Source organism: Tiliqua scincoides, chromosome 2, assembly GCF_035046505.1.
Source record: "Tiliqua scincoides isolate rTilSci1 chromosome 2, rTilSci1.hap2, whole genome shotgun sequence".
Lineage (NCBI taxonomy): Eukaryota > Metazoa > Chordata > Lepidosauria > Squamata > Scincidae > Tiliqua > Tiliqua scincoides.
In genome coordinates, this window is record NC_089822.1 from 133,257,314 (window position 1) to 133,275,576 (window position 18,263).

The following is an 18,263-nucleotide window of genomic DNA, read 5'->3' on the forward strand; positions in this document are numbered from 1 at the left end:
GCAGCCCCCGATCCAGGATTAGCGCTACCTGTAGGTCGACACTGGAAGTGCTGTTCCGATGGGGCTGGTCCTTTCCACCTGGGCCTGAGCAGGCCTCGTGGTCGTCATGGGAACCGAGGCAGTTCTCCTTCTCCTGATGAGTCCCAGAGGGAGAGAGCGCAGCGCTTAGGCCGAAAGACTCTGCGCTGACTGCCTCCCCACCACTGAAAACAGTAGTAACACCACAAGCTCCCAAAGCCCAAAAAGCACCACTTTTCATCACTTCATAACCATTTCTTGATTTATTTCTATATAAACTGCTTGTGAACCAAGAACATGCGGTGGGGGGGGGGAAGGTGAGGCAGAGCCTCCCCACCGGTGTCCTTCAGAAAGTGCCACCTCTGTGTGAGGCACCCAAGCACTCTCAACCCACACACAAGTGGCAGGTGAGGCAGAGCCTCCCCACCGGAGTCCTTCAGAAAGCGCTGCCCACTGTGTGAGGCACTCAAGTGCTCGCAACCCACGTGCAGAGCATGTGGGTTGAGAGTGCTTGGGCGCCTCACAAGGCCGACTGTACTTTTCACTCCGGTGGGGAGGCTCTGCCTCACCTGCCACCAGCATGTGGGCTGAGAGTGCTTGGGCGCCTCACACAGCGGCAACGCTTTTTGAAGGACTCCTGTGGGGAGGCTCTGCCTCACTTGCCTCCCTACCCACCTCACATCCCTGTTGTGAACTACTCTGTTGAAAAACAATGTATAAATATTTTTAATCTATTCCAGTAAAATTGTGTTGTAAATCACTAAACACCAGGCTACTGTCCACACTGTAGCAGGCTGGGGTTCCTCTCTGCCCAATTGCACCCTTCCCCAGCAGAGGGTTGGTTAAAAAGCATTTGCTGAACCTGAATCTCCACAGCAGACTTTTTAGCAGGGTAACTGTGAGTGGGAAGCAAGCAGAAGTCTGTAGATTTGGTTCTCTGAGAAGCCCATGTTTTGACCAACTGAAAGTGCCACTTCAAACAAGACACTGGGAACTGCTTCTCTGTCTGACAGACAAGGCAGAGAAGATATGCTTTCAGAGAATCATCCTGTGCCTGTACTCCTTGGTAACTTCCTAAAAGCCAACTGAAAGATATTGGCTGAAATCCTAACCATACTTTCCTGAGAGTAAGCCCCATTGAACAAAATAGGACTTACTTCTGAGTGGACTTGGTTAGGATTATGCCCATTGTTCAGTATCTCTTATGTCACATTTTCTACTTGTCTCTGCTATGGTTCATTCGTCTTTCACTCCCTGGATTGGAAACAGAAGAGGGAGCAATGAGGAAGAAGAAATGTGGAGGGAAATGTGGAGGCTTATGTAGTGAAGAGTGGGTAGAGCAGCTGTTGGCACATCATTGGTAAGGTAAGAGCATTTGATATGCCACCTTAGGCTTCAGGGCATCTTCAGCTGACCCTGACCATATTTCTATGCCCATGTCACAGTGGAAGTGTTTACGCTTAACCTTCCAGGTCTCTTGATCAGTCCTCCAAGTGGTACGTTGGAAGAACTGGCAAACCAAAAATGAAATCAAAAAGGTGCCAAAGTGAAGGGAGCTAGGAAAACAATTTCTGGGCTCCCACCAGTGTTCCTGGATTGAGCAGTGCAGAATTCAAAAACTCAGAAGTTTGGCGATTATGTGATTACATCATCACCAAATGTCCAGAAGCAGTGTTGAGATGTGTTGTGATGCCACACAGCTACCACACATGGGCATGGACCCTTAGAGCAGCTATTTTCAACCTCTGTGCTGTGGCACATTGGTATGCCACAAATGGTCTGCAGGTTTGCCGCAAGAGTTTGGGGGAGGATCATTTATTAATATAACCATTGAGGGATGTGAATCCCCCACTGGCAGTGCGGTGTATCTTGTCAATTGTCCAAAAACTGATTGTGTGTCTCAGCAATTTTAATGCCTTGTCAGTGTGCCATGAGATGAAAAAGATTGAAAATTGCTGCCCTAGAGGGAAAGTGCTCAGGGAAAAATACTCTCTTGCCCAGAGGTAGATAGAATTCAAAAAAATAAGGTCTTCCTCACACAACTCCGATCTTGGCACAGTAGTGATAACCAAAGAAAGGCACTGGAGGGTGCTGTGATGTTACAACAAAAGTCCTCCACAGCTGCACTTGCTAGTCCTAGCCCCATTTGCAACTGTTGCTGCCACTGCTGCTTCTGATGAACTTGATAGCACGGCTGTCAAATTGTTCCCAGATGTTAGGACAAGTTGTGTGTACATGGAAGATGGGTTTGAATTTTGCATGAACCCTGCAGGAGTGGTAGGCAAGGCATCTCTGGGTGGTCTGCACATGGTACCCAGGGCCTAGGAGAGGGGGGTAAAGGGGGTAATTTGGACCCGGGCCCAGGGTCAAAAGGGGGGCCCAGGAGCCAAAGGAGGGGGCCCAGAATGTTCCTGAGATCTTACGTTTTCCTGTCTACTCAGACTTGCTGCCCGCATGGGATGCTGGGTGATTTACATAGGCAGGTGTTTCTAAATCCCTCAAGGGGATTTTTACAATCATAGAGGTTCTCTTTCAAGAACCGACAACATTTCAGAATGGATCTTCCTGGTTTGGTCTCACTTCTGGCCTTCAGTTCTTGCTCACACCAAGGTCTCGCCATTCTCAGCCGTTCAGGGAGCTGCCAGTGTCCTCAAACTGGCGACCTTCTGATGTTATCTTTGGGCTAATGGAGGCTCTACCCTCTAGACCAGACCTCCTGCCCTTCCTTACATTCATATAAGCTCCATCTCTAATATATTCATTTATATTTTAAATGTAAATTATTTTACATTTGGCCCCCAACACAGTGTAAGAGAGATGATGTGACTCTCCTGCTAAAAAGTTTGGACACCCCTGTACTAGAGACATAACAGAATCTTGAAAGAGTAGGATGGAGCACTGGGAATTACTTCTCTGTCTGACAGACAAGGCAGAAGAGATATGTTTTCAGAGAATGATCCTGTGCCTGTACTCCTTGGTAAATCATTAGACGACGACAACTTCCAGTTTTTTACTATTACCTTCACCTTACGTTTGCTGCATTGCTTTTATGTGCAAAGAATGATTGTTAAGCTCAGGGTAAGGAGCTACTTGGTAAATTGGGGCTTTTACTCATAGGGGGCAGCAGAGGACTCCCAAAGATGGGGCAGTTGGACACTCAGGAAAGTGGTAAACCTCTGCCTTTCATGAAGTAGTCTACTCATGCACTATCGCCTCTGCATACTTAGACTCCAGTCTCATGAAGGAATAAGTTGGCTGGATATGAAAGCAGGTTTCTGTTTGTTGAAAGGATGAAGTCCAGTATGAGTACTCAGAAACTTGGAGTTGGCTAAGAACCCTCTAACAGAATCTTGGATCAACAGAGTGAGAGTGCATCACCTTTCATTTCTTAGCATGCCTCCATTTCTTCCCTCTCAGATGGAAAAGTCTGTGTAGGCCTGGCTGAAGCTCGATTGCTGAGGCAGTTTGATTGCACTGTCCCCTCCCCATGTATTTTTCAGTTGTGCTAACACATGCAAATCTCCCACACTGCTGTCACTATTTTTTTACCTCCTCTCCAACCAGCACTTCAAAACTGGCCAGTGCTAGGGAATCGTGGGAAAGATTTGCCCCACACCAAGCTTTTTTGAAGAAGGGCTAGTGGGAAAGGAAGGGAAGGGAAAGGAAATAAAGAGGAGGCAACAATCACTGGGAATTCTCATTCTAGGGCTATCATAAGAACATGATCAGTGTTGGTTCAAATGGATCCCGTCACAGTGGCTAAGTGGCAAGGCCAGGCAGGGGGCAAGCCAGGGGGGGTGGTGGGTGGGTGTGCCAAAACTGTCAGCTTTCCGCCTCCCCCAAACTACCACATGAAGCAAGCATTTCAGTTGGCTTCATGACTGGGTCTTCTCTGGGTTTGTGCCCAAACTGCTAGAAGGAAGTAGTTTCTTTGGTTCAGGGACTACAATTCCCCCCTAGCAGAATCAACTTGCTACAGAATCTATACCTGTAATATTAAGATTCAGGGATCCACAGAGTCTACCCTCTTAAGGTTCATTCTGTAAACAAAGTATTTAATATATTGTGCAAGCTCTTAATTAATTTCATAAACAGAACCTCACTTTTTTTCCCCACTGGCTTTAGCCAGTTGCCAAAGATATGGCAACACATTTATTCAAATGTGCCTCTGCTGGTTAGGCACTTTGTCTTCATGACAGTAGCACATTGGCAGAGAAAGGAATGAAGGTAGGAAGAATAAACTGAGACCACCGAGTACATGGATGTAAGAGTGAAATCCAAACCCCCAGAGCCCTTATAAGCAGATATCATTTTGAACTGAACTTCACCAACACAGGGGGTAAACTCCAGCTTTTCAAGGGTGCTGGGGCACAAAACCTGCAAAGGGCCCTCAATGACACACTTCTCCTTGTTCTTTGGAAAGCATGTGCACACATCAGTGACACCCCCAGCTGTCTAGGAACTGGGCAGCAGACAGGAAACAGTTCTCTTCTACTGCTGCCACCCTAGTTATGGGCTGTGGTGTGGAAAAGCACAGGCAACCGTTGCTAGCACCTGGCTCCTGCTTCTTTCCACTGAACCTGGGACTCCTGCGTTGGCTTACCACAGTCAATGGTAAGGAACAGTGGCACCAAAATTTGTAAAATAGTACTCGGGGAGGAAGAGGACAGTCTGTTGCTAAGACTCCAGGGTCAAATGGTGGGACTCACAAGGAGACAGTGAGGTCTAGGTGGTGGCAGAAGTAGTGGCAGCAGACCATTCTCTTTCTTTCTTGGGCTATTTAACAATTATTGGCTGACACTGTTCATTAACGTAGCAGAGGAAGGGAAAGAATGGTCCACTGCTTCCCCACAATTGCCTAGTAAGCATCCTCATGGATTCTAGCTTACTGGGTGGTGGTAGGGAGCAGCAATAGACTCCCCATTGTTTCAGAGGTTGACTGGACATGGGACCTGGCAGGGCCTATCTGTGGAGCCCCCTGATCATCATGAGATGTCACTTCCATCTTTTCAGTAGGAACCCTGGCATTCTGAAAATTCTGGTAAGGCCCCAAATATTTCCAAGCTCCAGATTTGCAACACCATTACAGCCATACAATAATTTCAAGGTCACCAAAATCGTGTCTGCAAAATAGCTGCACTTCTATATCATCAAGCATTTTGAGTCACCATCTTCCATCAGCAGTTACTGGGTTTCAGCAATCCTAGTCAGTTCTAGCCAAGCTGACACAAATTGCTGGTTTGGATAGTAGCACAGCAGCAAAAGCATGATTTGATCGACTTTTCTTATGTAAGGCGTTCCATTCTTCAGTTGCCCTATGGTGGGAGATTTAAAGACATAGCCCAAGGGTTCAGGCATAAAGATCAGGCCCTTGACATTTGCCAAAGGGTGCCACATGTCATCACCAGGCCTGCAGATCATAACCTGTACCCAAATTGCAAGAACTTTACTAAGTTGAAACGCCAGTAATAACCAGGGAACCACACATCAGCCATGTCCTTGCCTACTGCGCTGGGACAAACACTAGAAGGAATGAGTCATAGCCTTAGATCAGCGACACTGTCTGAAGCAAATAGTCCCTGAAGCCAGAACCATGTCCTACTTACTTCTAATATCTGTGTGAAACCACTGTAAGTGGTTATCTAGAGATTTGAGATGGAGGATGGAAAGGGGGGGGGAAGCAAAGACACAAACTCAGTTCAGACAAAACAGAGATGCAGACGGCAGCAAGTCTGACTGATCAGTAGTAGATCGGTCTGCAGTTAGGGATCGGTTACAGCTCCCTCCCCTCCATTCAAGCGCAGTGCGTAGGCACACTTGGGACAGTTTAGGCTGATGCACCTGCTGGGATGAATCCTCACCCATGACAATAGGACCATGGATGATGTGTGCATGCCTTCCCTGTGACACATGACTTGGCATGCGTACTTGAGTCACTTGATCAGTCATGATTTCTTTGAGTAGCATCTCTGGTTGGGATGGGTCATTCTCTTGATTACAGAGCTGGTGGGGAGAGAAGGGCTGTCACAGGCTTGAACTGGCTAGTGTCTTTTGGCTTCTCTGTTTCTATTATGAGAATGCTTGAACGCAATCCATTATCATAGGCCTAAGAAAAAATTCGGCAACCATCACAAATGGAACTCTTAATTGGGAAGGAAAACTTTCACTGGCTGTGTTCACAGTCACGCTCTGGGAATATGGCAACTGTGAAATCCTATTTCTGTTTGATTATTTTAGAGTACTACTGGTAAGCCAAATTGGCTACTGAAAATACAGACAGCTGCATTGATTTTTCTTTCAGTGGCTGCCAGTGGTTTTGTCTTAAAGCTGGAAAAAGGAAGGAAATTAAAAATGAGCTATATGCAAAATACCATTGACTTCATCTTTATCCTCAGCTCTGTCAAGACACTGACATTAATAAATGATGTGGTATTCTATTAGGGGATTTATGACCAATGTTTTAGAACTAAATACATTTTGACAAACTGCACTTGGAACCTGACTGCTACATACATAGGTGGCCTAATATATTGAGGAATAGCTGAGTTTCTAACATCTCTTGGGCGTGAGTTCAAAGTCTTACAGAGGTGCAACCTCCATTATGCGATTCATCCTTTCTGTGAATCACTTTATAGTCTTCAGGAGTTGGACACTCATGTCACCTGTTCCAAAGCATTTCCACAACCTGCCACTTTTGTTTCTGGGTCCAGTTCAAAGTGCTGGTTCTTACCCTTAAAGTCCTGAACAGCTTGGGTCTCAATTATCTCAGGGAATGTCTCCTTCTGAAAGTTCCCCATCATAACTAAAAATGTTTTGAGGAGGTCTGCTAGAGCTGCTGTAGACTTGAGCTACAAATCAGAACTTGCATGGTTTGAGTTTCACCCTTGCCATGAACTCACTAGGCCATCTTAGGCAACCCTGTTTCAGCTTCCAAGCTGCAATTTGAGGACAAGTCTTACAGTGGAACTTACAGTGCATGGCTACTCCGAAATAAGACCTGTTGTGTTCAATGTGGCCTATTTCTAGGAACCTATATTGGATTGCAGCCTTACTATTACATTAAAATAGTATGGGTGAAGTAGGGAAGTGCTCAAGCACAGAGCCCAAGTTGCAAGTCAGTGATCCCTCAACTTGTGAGTTGTCAAGTGTGACCTTTGCAATTCGACTCAAGAGGAAATTTTGAGTCTTTCAAGTTGAGTTAGAGTCATTTCAAGAAATGAGTTTTAGGTCCTTGAGCAAAAATGCCCAGAAAAAAGAAAGGTGGTGATGGGGTGTGTCAGTAAGCCAACACAAACACAAGTTGGGACTTGAGCTTGAGTAATTTAGAGTCCCGACTCTTTTCAAGTCACTGGCCCCCAGTCACAAGTCAGAGTCCATAACATCCCTGACTCAAGTCAACTTGAGTACCCAAAACAGTGTTTTTTGAGTCAACACAAGTCAAGCACCCATCAAGCCCCACTGAATACAACAGGACTTGCTTCTAAGTAGTCATGCATAGGATTATGCTGTTAGTTTATAGCCAAAGCTTAAACATTTTCAATTGGTTCAGGTCTGTTTCACAGTTGCCACAGACACCTCCAGTGCTTCTTACAAAGAAGAAAAGCCAAAACACATATCCTTCATAATGTGCAGCTTTGCCCAAAGATGACCACAGAGGCCGTTTGTGCCCACTCTGTGGCAAGGAGAAACATCTGATGCATTTAGGTTTTGTACTTGGCTTTCTTGAGTCAACACTTTAGGAAAAAAAAAAAAAGAGAGGAAAAAACAGCACTTCTGCAAAGTGGTTGCAGGGGAGAGGGCTAAAAGGGTTTTAAATTATAATATGCTCCAAAGAAATAATGAACGCCCAGTGTGTTTCAAGTTGATAAGCTCTTCCTCAGAAGCAATGTGTAAGTAGTTTCACCAAAAGCAGAGAAATCACTGCACAGAAGACTCCTAGCTACATTAGCACAATTCCTTCCAGTCTCCATAGAAAAATTTATTTTTTCCTCTACATGTGATAAAGCTGACCTACCTTCTGCCTCTGAGGAAGAGCTTCTCAGCTGCAAACATATCACACCTTTCTAATTTCATGTGAGCATTTTAATTTTTTTAATCCCTTCAGCTCTTCCCTACCCCCACACCCAGTTTACTATTGTCAAATCTGAGAAGACTCAGATCAGACTGCAACAATTCTCCTTCCATAAGAACAGAAACTTTGACCCTCTAGCCCAGCTATTTTCAACCTTTCATCTCACAGTACACCGACTAGGTCTAAAATTGTCAAAAAACTGATGGTATGTCTTGACAACTGACAAGGCACACCGCACTGCCGATGGAGGACTCACAACCCCCAATGGCCCTACTAATAAATGACCCTTCCTCCAGTTCTTGTGGCACATCTGTGGATCATTCACGGCACATTGGTTGAAAACTGCTGCTTTAGCCTAATGTAGTCTACTACCTAACTGCAACAGCTCTACAAGGTTTCAGAATGGAATATTCCCCAATCCTGTAACAGAAATCTATTTAACTAAAACTACTGAGGATTGAACTTGGGGTTTTCTGCACACAAAACCTGTGCACAGCAACTACACTACAGGCCCTCTGAAGATTTCTAGAGCTACACAGCCCAGGTCACTCAGAAAGAGAACAGCCAAAAGGACACCTTTGGGGCCGAGTTCATTTTTGGCAGCTGCTCCCTCCACTGGAGAAGTCCAAAAGAGATACTGACAAATAAGAAACCTCCTTAATGAGGCTGTTAATCTGCATTATATTTTCATTAATAAATAAGTTCTCTTTTAATAACACTGAACATTTAACAATTTCCCCTCATATTTCTTTCCAACCCACACACACGCACACAGACAATGCCTATAAAACAGTTGCTCCCTCTTTCCCACACCCCCATCTCCAAAGGGAGGAGGAGAGGATGCCTGCACACCTCTATTTGAGGAGAGGGGTGAAAGGCGAGGGCACCAGAGGGGGAGGGAAGGGAGTGGTCTCTGTAATCAGCCTGCTTCAGACAGGCAAATGAGACAAGCAGCAGATGGAGAAGATGACCGTGGCCAAATGAGGATATTAACTGTGTCTTAGACGGGGGATGATTCTTTTGAATCCTTCAGATACGTGGAATAGCCACTCAAGTCACTACTGTCCAAGGTGTTTCTCCACCAAACCCCAAAGGCCATCCAGTGCAGGGCAGGTCTTGGGTCACCCTTTGCAGTCCAGCCAATCTCCAGTTTTTTCCCCCTCCCCCTGTCTATCTGGAAGCGCACACTGCAGTTGCATGGTGGGAAGCATTGCAATGCAGAAAGGATGAGAGGCCTGCTCGAGACGGGGTGGTGCAAGAAACTGGATCCTCCAGGCCTGGCCCATGGGAACCAAAGAGCTTCTTTCCCACCCCAGAAGGGCTAACTGGAGGGACCAGAGTCTGCAATAATTCCTTCTCCTTCACCACCAACACCGCCGCCACCGCCTCCCCCTGCTCCTACTCCCAGAAGCAAATGGCCCTTCACATGACGGAGCAGCTTTTTGCTTTTTCTTTCTTGAAAGTGGAAGAGATCAGCTCAGATCGGCTGGGCAAACGGAGGAGTCTCTTGGGAAAGCTCCTGGCTGGGCTCTTGGGGGGATGAGGGCCAGGCTTGCTGAGGCAGATGGATGCTGCTGTCCGGAAGATGCTGTGGACACTCTTCTCTGATGTGAAAGCTGAACACTCCAGATAGGTCTCTGCTCCAAGCTGCTTGGCCACAGCACAACCCTGAAAAGAGAAGATGGCATAAAATCCAGCTCCAAATTATGAAAACATCAAGCGTTACCAAGATCCCAGATTCAGATAGGAGTTTTGGAACGGCGACACACTGACAAGTGTTCTGACTTTGACTTTAGCAGGGAATTTTGGTTAGGTGAGGAGCTGTATCTAGGTGTGTGATATCATGAGGAGCTGCTTGATACTGAAATCAGACTACTGGTCCAGCTAATTCAGTACTGTCAGAAGCTCTCCATTGTCTCAGCCAAAAAAAAAAGTTTTCTGCTCAATCACAAGATGCCAAGAATTGACCTTGGAACCTTCTCCCTGCAAAGCATCTGCTCTACCACTGAGCTACAACATGCATCTCTGTTCCAGGTCCTTGTGCAGATATATTTGACCCACAAAGGTAACAGTTTTTGGCTATAGCAGGAAACACTGAATTCCCCTAATTTCTGGGAGATTAGGAATTCTACACCTGCATGCAATAATCATGGAGACCGTACACTTGAACTGAGCTAATATCTGCTTAGTCTCAGATCAAATCCTCTCTGCCAGACCTGGACCAAACTATTATACCAAGTCCTCAAACAGTTCTCATCCAATCAATTACTGTCATCCCACCCAGTGTTTGAAGCAGAAAATGGCTCACTTTCCATCTGGCTCTTCATAACTTCCCCGAAAGTTAGAACAACAGAGGTGGCAGTTTCCTTCACAGAAACAGAAGAGCAGCAAGAACACAACTGTGAAGCAGCACAGCTTCGAATACAGACAACCTAACTAATCAGAATGCTTTCTGTGTAGCAAACATCAAAGGTGATTGAAAGGGACTGGGAGGGTGCTCACTGGTTGCATTTTATGTGCTACCAACTTTGCAAAATGTGCACAAGCAAAAATATATTGTACAGTAAGACAGGGGTTCCCCGCAGAGGGTTCCCTTCTAAACCTCCTAACCTCCACTACCCTTTTGATCTGGTCCATCTTGTGTTTCTTTTTCTCCCTCAGATTTCTTGCATGCTTCTGGCTGAAGATTTAATGTGAAGCACCAAGATGCTCCTGGGCAATTGGGTTGCATTTTGGATACATCCATACAATCTGGATCCGCTGTAGACTTGTTTTCACATCTGTTGTGATGTTGCCTGCGTGGGGTATACTGTTGATGGCTATACCCTAGCATCTGTTTTGTGTCAACATTGGTTAGCCATAAAGCCTCCCTATTTTATCAAAAGATTATTTATCCCAGGACAATTCAAACAATAGGGCAACACTTCACTGTACAAGATGGCAAACTTCTATAACTATTTAATACAGAATTCCCACCATTGTCCCAGGCAACTCTAGGGAGGGCATGGAAAGATTCATGTCTGAAACCTTAAAGAACCACTGCCAATCAGTGTTAATAATACTGAGCTAGACAAACTTGGGGTCTAACTCAGTAGGGAGGCAGCTTTCTGTGTTCAAATAAGATAGCATTATTTTGAATTCAGGCTATTTTACATGCAAGAGTTAGCTTATAACTAACCCACTGGATTCAAAGCATCTAACTGTATATTATGCAAGTGGCTTGTTTTGAGCCACCAGACAGTAAACATATCTAAGCTTCTGAAAGTGATATAATGACTTTGAATATTTTTAGGAGATCTGTTCAGAGTACCTTTACATTTCTTATCAAGTGCCTATTTTCACTCACAAGGAAGTCTTTACAAACTTAATGACACACCTAGATATGGGATGGGTGAGTTTATTTCAAGCTTTTTTTCCCCTTGAAGCTCGATACATATTGGTAATTTTGGGATTAAGCTGCTATATATCACCATGTCATTCCAGGATAGTGTTGCCATAACCACAGGTGCAAATGTACCCTACCAAGAATGATTGCTTTGACCCAAATGAAGCAACCTGCCCTTCCCTAGCAGTGAAAGGAGTCCAGACTGGGAGAACAGAATCTCATTCCAGGTTGGAGATACAAACTAGCATCACAGATAGGTTTACCTGTTCATATGAGATAGGGGCTTGCTTTTGGTGCGAGAGCTCCATCAGGGTACTGAGGTCAGTGCGCAGATCTATCTTGCAGCCAATCAGTAACACACGGGTACTGGGACAGTAGTCCAAGATTTCTGTCTTCCACTGGAAAGAGAGAAGTGTCTTGGTGGTGAGCTGAACTCCATGTTTGGAAGATTCAAAGCCTGTATTCCTGAAACTGCCATAACGTCACAATACAGGCTATCCTGCCCTTCTGGGCTCAGTTGAAATTCAATAATCAAACTGAGGAAAGTGCAAACTCAGTACAGTTATTTCCTCTTGTACACTAGCTAGTTCACTGCTGTCCCTCTCTGCAGTGTCTATTAACTGGCATGTGATTTGAAAGTCAGAGTCCGATACAAAATTCGAATGCTCTCAAATCTACAGACACATAATATCCTTGGGAGAGGTTGCTCTAGCATCAGTTTTATCCCTGCATCAAGTTAAAGGTAACAAGAATCAGACTTTTTAGAAACACACATGCATACACCAGAGAGATGAGCTCCAGAATACCAGGATTTCTCATAGGCACTGATACCTAGAGGCAAATTTCAGCAGCTACTGGAAATTAGTTGACTGGGTGTTATGAGCACTGCCAAATCTTAGGACAAATATATTAAAGACTTTGTACCTCCAACCTCCTCTTCTCCTCTGGCCAGGTAGAGATAATATGTAGAGCTTAGGGTTATGGTCAGTTTCACATGTCATTACTAATACAGGACAGACCATCAGGAAAAACTACTGAGTGCATGCTGCAGATTCTTGCACAGAAGAATTAGCTCAGGTTTTTGATTTAGCATCCCATGCCCCTTTGACAACTACTACCCAGAGGAGTTTTGGTTTGCTTTTTGTATACTCCACCCTCCATTAAAACACACACACACACACACACACACACACACACACACACACACACACACACACACACACACACACACACACACAGGGCTCAAGATGTCAGTTTCATCTTCCCTCCCTTCCATAATCATCAATTCTTGACCTGGGGCTCACAATTAATGAGGCTCCAACAAGATTGTCTACATTTATCAGTGCAGAAGCACCCCAGGGGGTGCTAGCCTGAAGTATTTGCAACATGGATTTAAAATGAAATATATTTACCAAACCTGCAAGACTGAGAACACTGACCTTTCTCAGGCTCAATGTAGTCAAAAGTAATAAAGGGGAAGGCGAGTTAGAGCGAAATCTGGGACACTGCTGGGTTTGTTTGCTGTCATAAGAACATAAGAGCAGCCCTGCTGAATCAGACAAAGGTCCCATGTAGCCCAGCAATCTCATTTAGTCCAGCGTTCCATTTTCCCACCATGGCCAGCCAAATGCCCCTGGAGAGCAGGCAAGCAGGGCCATAGCCACCTCCCACCGGTTGCTTCCTAGCAACTGATATTTCAAGGTAGACTGCTTCTGAACATGAGGGTTTGGAGTACAGTAGGGTTGCGTTTTCCGTCCTCTGTTATTCCATAATTCTCCAAGACAGGGATGGAGAATTTCCAGGCTTCATTATAATATTATCACTATTCACAGCTGTAGGCCATAAATGCATTACTTACAAATACGTACATTCCCATACAAAGTTTTTAAAATGTAAAGTTAAAGCACAGAATCTTTCTTTGGACTGGAGAAAACACATTTTTTAATGCCATGTTTTCCCCCCAAAATTATGGGGCAGATAAAAATGCACTCAGCAGCCAACATTCAGCCCGTGAATTGACAGCTGGCAATTCCTGTTCTAAATGTTTGGTGGCATTTCACTCTATTTAAAAGATATATATTCCACTTTACCCCAAGCTCAAAGTGGCATACAACACACAATAAAAACATGATTTAAAATAGCTAAATGCAAAATATAGAGAATACACTACAAATAAGCAAGTAATACAAAACCCAGCTAAAACCTATACCGTGCTAGCAAACCAAAACACCTAACAGCAGCAAGATAAAAACTGTAAAGCAGCACTAAACACCAACTCTGTAAACAATGACTGAAAAGGGCAACTAGAAGGGCTCCTCAAGACCAAAGTGTTGTACATGTGTTTTTCACATCTACCAGAACCATAAAAAGGTGATGTTCTCTGATTTTCTTATAAGTTCATTCCATAAATGTCGTACACCACAATGGAGAAGGCCTTGCTGCCATTCCCTTAGCCTTGGGTGGAGGTCGTATCCTAAGCTGGGCCCTACCTGATGATTTTAAGAGATGGACAGGATTATGCAGGAGAAGGTGGTCCTTGAAATATCCTGGTCCTATGCCATATAGGGCTCTAAAGGTAATCACCAACACCTTGAGTTGGGTTTAGAATGGAAAGGGCAGCCAGCAGAACAGAAGCATGGCAGGACCAGACCCCTGGTGACCACAACAGCTGCCATATTCTGCACTAACTGCTACTTCCAGACAGCCGCACATAGAGTGCGTTACAGTACTTTTGTTACTATTCTGGTGTTTGTGACTTGGATACCGCCCATGCACATAACAGACTACTGATCCCCATCAAAGGGAATCTATTTTCCCTTTCAACATTGAGCTGTATCCTTGGAACACTCCATCAAGCCAAAAGTTAACGGGAATGACTACGTAAAGTTCAGCCCTTTCAATAAAGGAGCAGGAGTAGGAAGGCAGGTGCTGTCTCTCACCTTCTTCAGAGCACTGTCCATGGTCTCAGGGCGGCTGACATCAAAGCACAGTAAGACCGCATCCGAGTCACTGTAGCATAGGGGGCGCACATTATCATAGTAGGGGGAACCTGCAAGGAGTGGACAGAGAGGTCACACAGCAACTCCAGATGAACCCACTCACCCCATTCACCAAAACTAAACAAAAAGTAGAACAATCACATCTACGATAAAGTTGCCTTATCCGACATTTAATGAGATTCTTCCCAGGTTTGAATGACTCAAACACACCCTTGATAGTGTTCCAAAGCTACCCCCCCCCCCCCAAGTTTCAGAGTAGCATGCTGCAGGGGGTTGCATACTCACCCCCCACCCACTTGGACAGTCTCCTCCAGGAAATAGTTTCACCACTGTTTTTATATAACCAAACCCATCTCCCCAACCTGCACAACTTAAGAGGGAGAGGGGGTGCAGGGCCCCCCCATTTTCCAAGAAGGGGAGACCTGCAACATGCAGGGAGGAATAAGGGTTGCTTAGCAACGTTCTCACCACTGAGTGTAAAGGAAAAGAGGTTGCATACGTCCAAGGGATGTTGTGCATGCAAAAGGGAGGGGGTGGGGAAGGAGCCTGCACAAGAAGCAGTGGAGAGAATTGCTGCAGAGAGAGGCAAGGGGCTGGAAGACGAAGCAATGGGATCACACAGCCCCCCTCTCTCAGAAGCAGCAGCATCCAAAATGTTTCTGCAGCCCAGACACTGCGTGCCTAGAATAGCAAGCAGACCGTGCTCCCTGCACCAGCACAATCACCATGGCAACAAGGGGAATCTGAGTAGCCAGGGACCCCCACCTCCAGCCCCCTTCAAAAGAGGGGATGCTGCAGCACAAAAAGCCCACCACTGCCCATCCCTGGTTAACCCCAGTTGCTAGGGTAAACTCCACTGCATCCCTTTATTCACAATACCTAAGAGTCCCTTAGTGTGAATGGCCATTCACCCCCCCCATCCAAATTTTCTTGAAAAGTGCATTGAGCCCTCTCCCCTGGAGATTCCTCCCCCACCCCACATACACAATGGAAGACACACACCCCCACCCCTTTGCATTCCAGAGGAGAAATGAAGGAATGACTCCAAACTGAGCAAGGGGGAAGCATACACCTTCAGCAGCCTCCGAGACCTCAAAATGATATACTAAGACCTGGGGAGGGGGGTTAGGGAGAGGGAATATGAGAATACTGTATTTTTATTTCAACCAGGAAGGGGGGGGGGAATTAAGGCTGCAATTCTATATACACTGACCTTGATTAAGCTCCATTGAATACTGTGAGACTTACTATTGAGAAACTATGTATGGGATTGTGCAAGTGTCTCATTCCAGCAAAGACTGAAGAGTGTTTGGTCAGATTACGGATTTCAGATTTAGTGCGGGGCAACAGGAATACAGCAAAGCCTTATAGGTATTCTGAATGGGCTGCTTTTCAAGGCGGCTCTCCCTAGGAACAGGGTTTAATTTCCATTTGGACAGGATGCTGGCTCTATGTATCTGCCTTTCCCCACAGTCTCCTCCATGTTATGCTTCATTGCTGTCTTGGAGGAGTGAGCAGCTCTGCATACCAGTGCTAGGTGTCCCAATTTTTGTATTTTAAGGTCAGTGCTCAGGATTGCACCACATCACTCCCTCCCTCCAGTTCAGAAATACAAAGAAACCCCACCTCCACCTCCTCTCAAAGCCATCTACCCTGGCTAATAATATTCCTTCCTCTTGCTTATTGCATCTGGGTGAGTAGAAAGGCATTTAATTCACCCCATCTGCAGTATAATCTCCTATATCCGAAGACAAGACGCCTCACAAACCAGCCAGCCATGGAGAACAGATGTTCCTATCCAGATGTCCTCCCCCACTCCAGTGCACACACACTGAGCCACTGTGACATCCTTATGTCCTTATCCATAGTTATGGGCTCTCAGCTCTGGTGCATCACCTGTCGCCCAGCCAGTAGCTTCTCCAAGTTACTCCTCTACCCAGGCAGCTTCACTGCAGCACAGCCTGGGGCTGCGGGTCACTGCTAAGAACCAACCAAATCCAGAAGGAAAGAGATGCCTCACCAGATGTATCCCATAAACTGAGCTCCACACGCTGTTCCTCCGTCTCCAGGCATGCAGTGTAGTTTTCAAAGACCGTGGGCACATATGTCTGGAATGGAGAGGAAACACAGAAGTGTCATTATTTAGAACTTGGGGGGGGGAGGAATGGAGAAAGTTATCAAACACATGATGACTTTTTCGCAAGGAAGATGTCAAGGCTAAAGATAGCCCAATTATTCTTAGGTGCAAGCAGCAGGGAAGGTGCAGCCATCCAGCAAAGGGATGTTTTCAGTCGCCCATCAGATCTTGAAGGTAGCATCAGGACCTGATTGATAGTGACAGTTCAATGCGCAGCTCTGCGTATCAAGGCAATTCCACCAAGGGGTGGGGGGGAAGGAGTCCATGTTGGCTCGAAAGCAAAGCAATAGATAAAATGATAGTGACACCACTGCCACCTCCCAGCAAGCCCTCTCATGCAAAGCTCTGCAGAAAGGGGAAGGCAGAGAGAAAGTGCACACAACACAGACACAGAAGATTCTGAAGAGCCAGAGGTTGAACAAAGGTGCATGGACGTGACAGTCCCAGAACATCACCACCACCCCAGTGGCCTGAAGACATGTGATGCTGCTGCTACACTGTTCAAGCAAAGTAGGTCTCAGCCTGTCCAGACCCTGGATAGGCAACTAGCTTAGAGCAACCAGGTGAGCATGTCTCAGGGTGACCAGATGTCCTCTTTTTCCTGGACATGTCCTCTTTTTTAGCCCTGTGTCCTGGAAAAGAACTTAAATGTCCTCCTTTTCCCTGGGAGCAGGCTCCTGCAGGCACCACATAGCCTTCTTGTAAGTATAATAAATTATGGCTGCAATCGGAACTACACTTTCCTGAGTGTAAGTCCCATTGAACAAAATAGGGCTTACTTCTGAGTAGACCTGGTTGTGCCCTAAATGTAATTAGTTTTAAATTTAGAAATAAGCAATACAGTGTTTAAACTAACCACATGAAATCAACATACAAGTGTTTTTAGCTTTTATCTTGTTACACCCTACATTTTTCTTGGCTGTCCTACATTGTGGGGGTGCCTTGTCCTTTTTCACTGTGATGACATCTGGTCACCCTGGCACGCCTGAGCTTTGTAAAAATGCAAAGCGGAATTAATGCCAGGAGCACACTGATCCCTACGCAATGGGGCAAGACAGCAGAGGCATTTTGCAGCAAGGGAGATACAATGAGAGCCGAAAGTTGCGGAGGAAGCCAAACCCAGGGGAGACGCGCAAGGCCACTGAAGCAATCCTGACCTCCTGCCGCTGGGAAACAGACTGGACTCCAGAGACACGCATTCACACACTCACCTCTGGGTAGCAGTCTTTGGCCAGCACTTGCAGCATGGCAGTCTTCCCGCAGTGGACATCCCCGACGAGGACCAACTTGCATCTGGCCACCGCTGGCTGAGGCGTCCTCCTCTCCCTCATGGCGAAGTCAGTGGGGCTCAATGCACCACCCAGGCTCTGCAGGGACGGCTCGCTGCTCACGGTGCTTTCTCACGCAGGCTGAGCCTTCGGGGAGGGAAAGAGGCTCTTATACATCACGCGGGAAGCCAATGACAAGCAGAGGCAGGGCTCTTGGTAGCCAATCCGAGAAGCAGGACTTTTCCCGGGGACCAGTGATGGAGCAGGCGAGCTGAGTCAGAATGCCATTCCCGTCCAGGCTGCTCGTCGTAAAGGCACATTCCGATGCCTGCAACAATTGCTAGCCCCACGCGGGGGGGGGGGGGGATTGACAATCAAGCTGTCA

At 46.1% G+C, this 18,263-nt stretch overlaps 1 protein-coding gene across 1 annotated transcript; it reads right to left on the bottom strand.

The window, feature by feature from the left end:
- Positions 1 to 8,760: 8,760 nt before the first annotated feature.
- Positions 8,761 to 18,004, bottom strand: RND1 (Rho family GTPase 1). The gene is made up of 5 exons (XM_066616438.1): positions 17,822 to 18,004; positions 16,494 to 16,581; positions 14,414 to 14,523; positions 11,738 to 11,872; positions 8,761 to 9,757 (listed from the first exon to the last, which is right to left on the bottom strand). Exons 1-5 carry the CDS (start codon positions 17,939 to 17,941, stop codon positions 9,512 to 9,514), a joined length of 699 nt encoding a protein of 232 aa, XP_066472535.1. The 5' UTR covers positions 17,942 to 18,004; the 3' UTR covers positions 8,761 to 9,511.
- Positions 18,005 to 18,263: the final 259 nt, after the last annotated feature.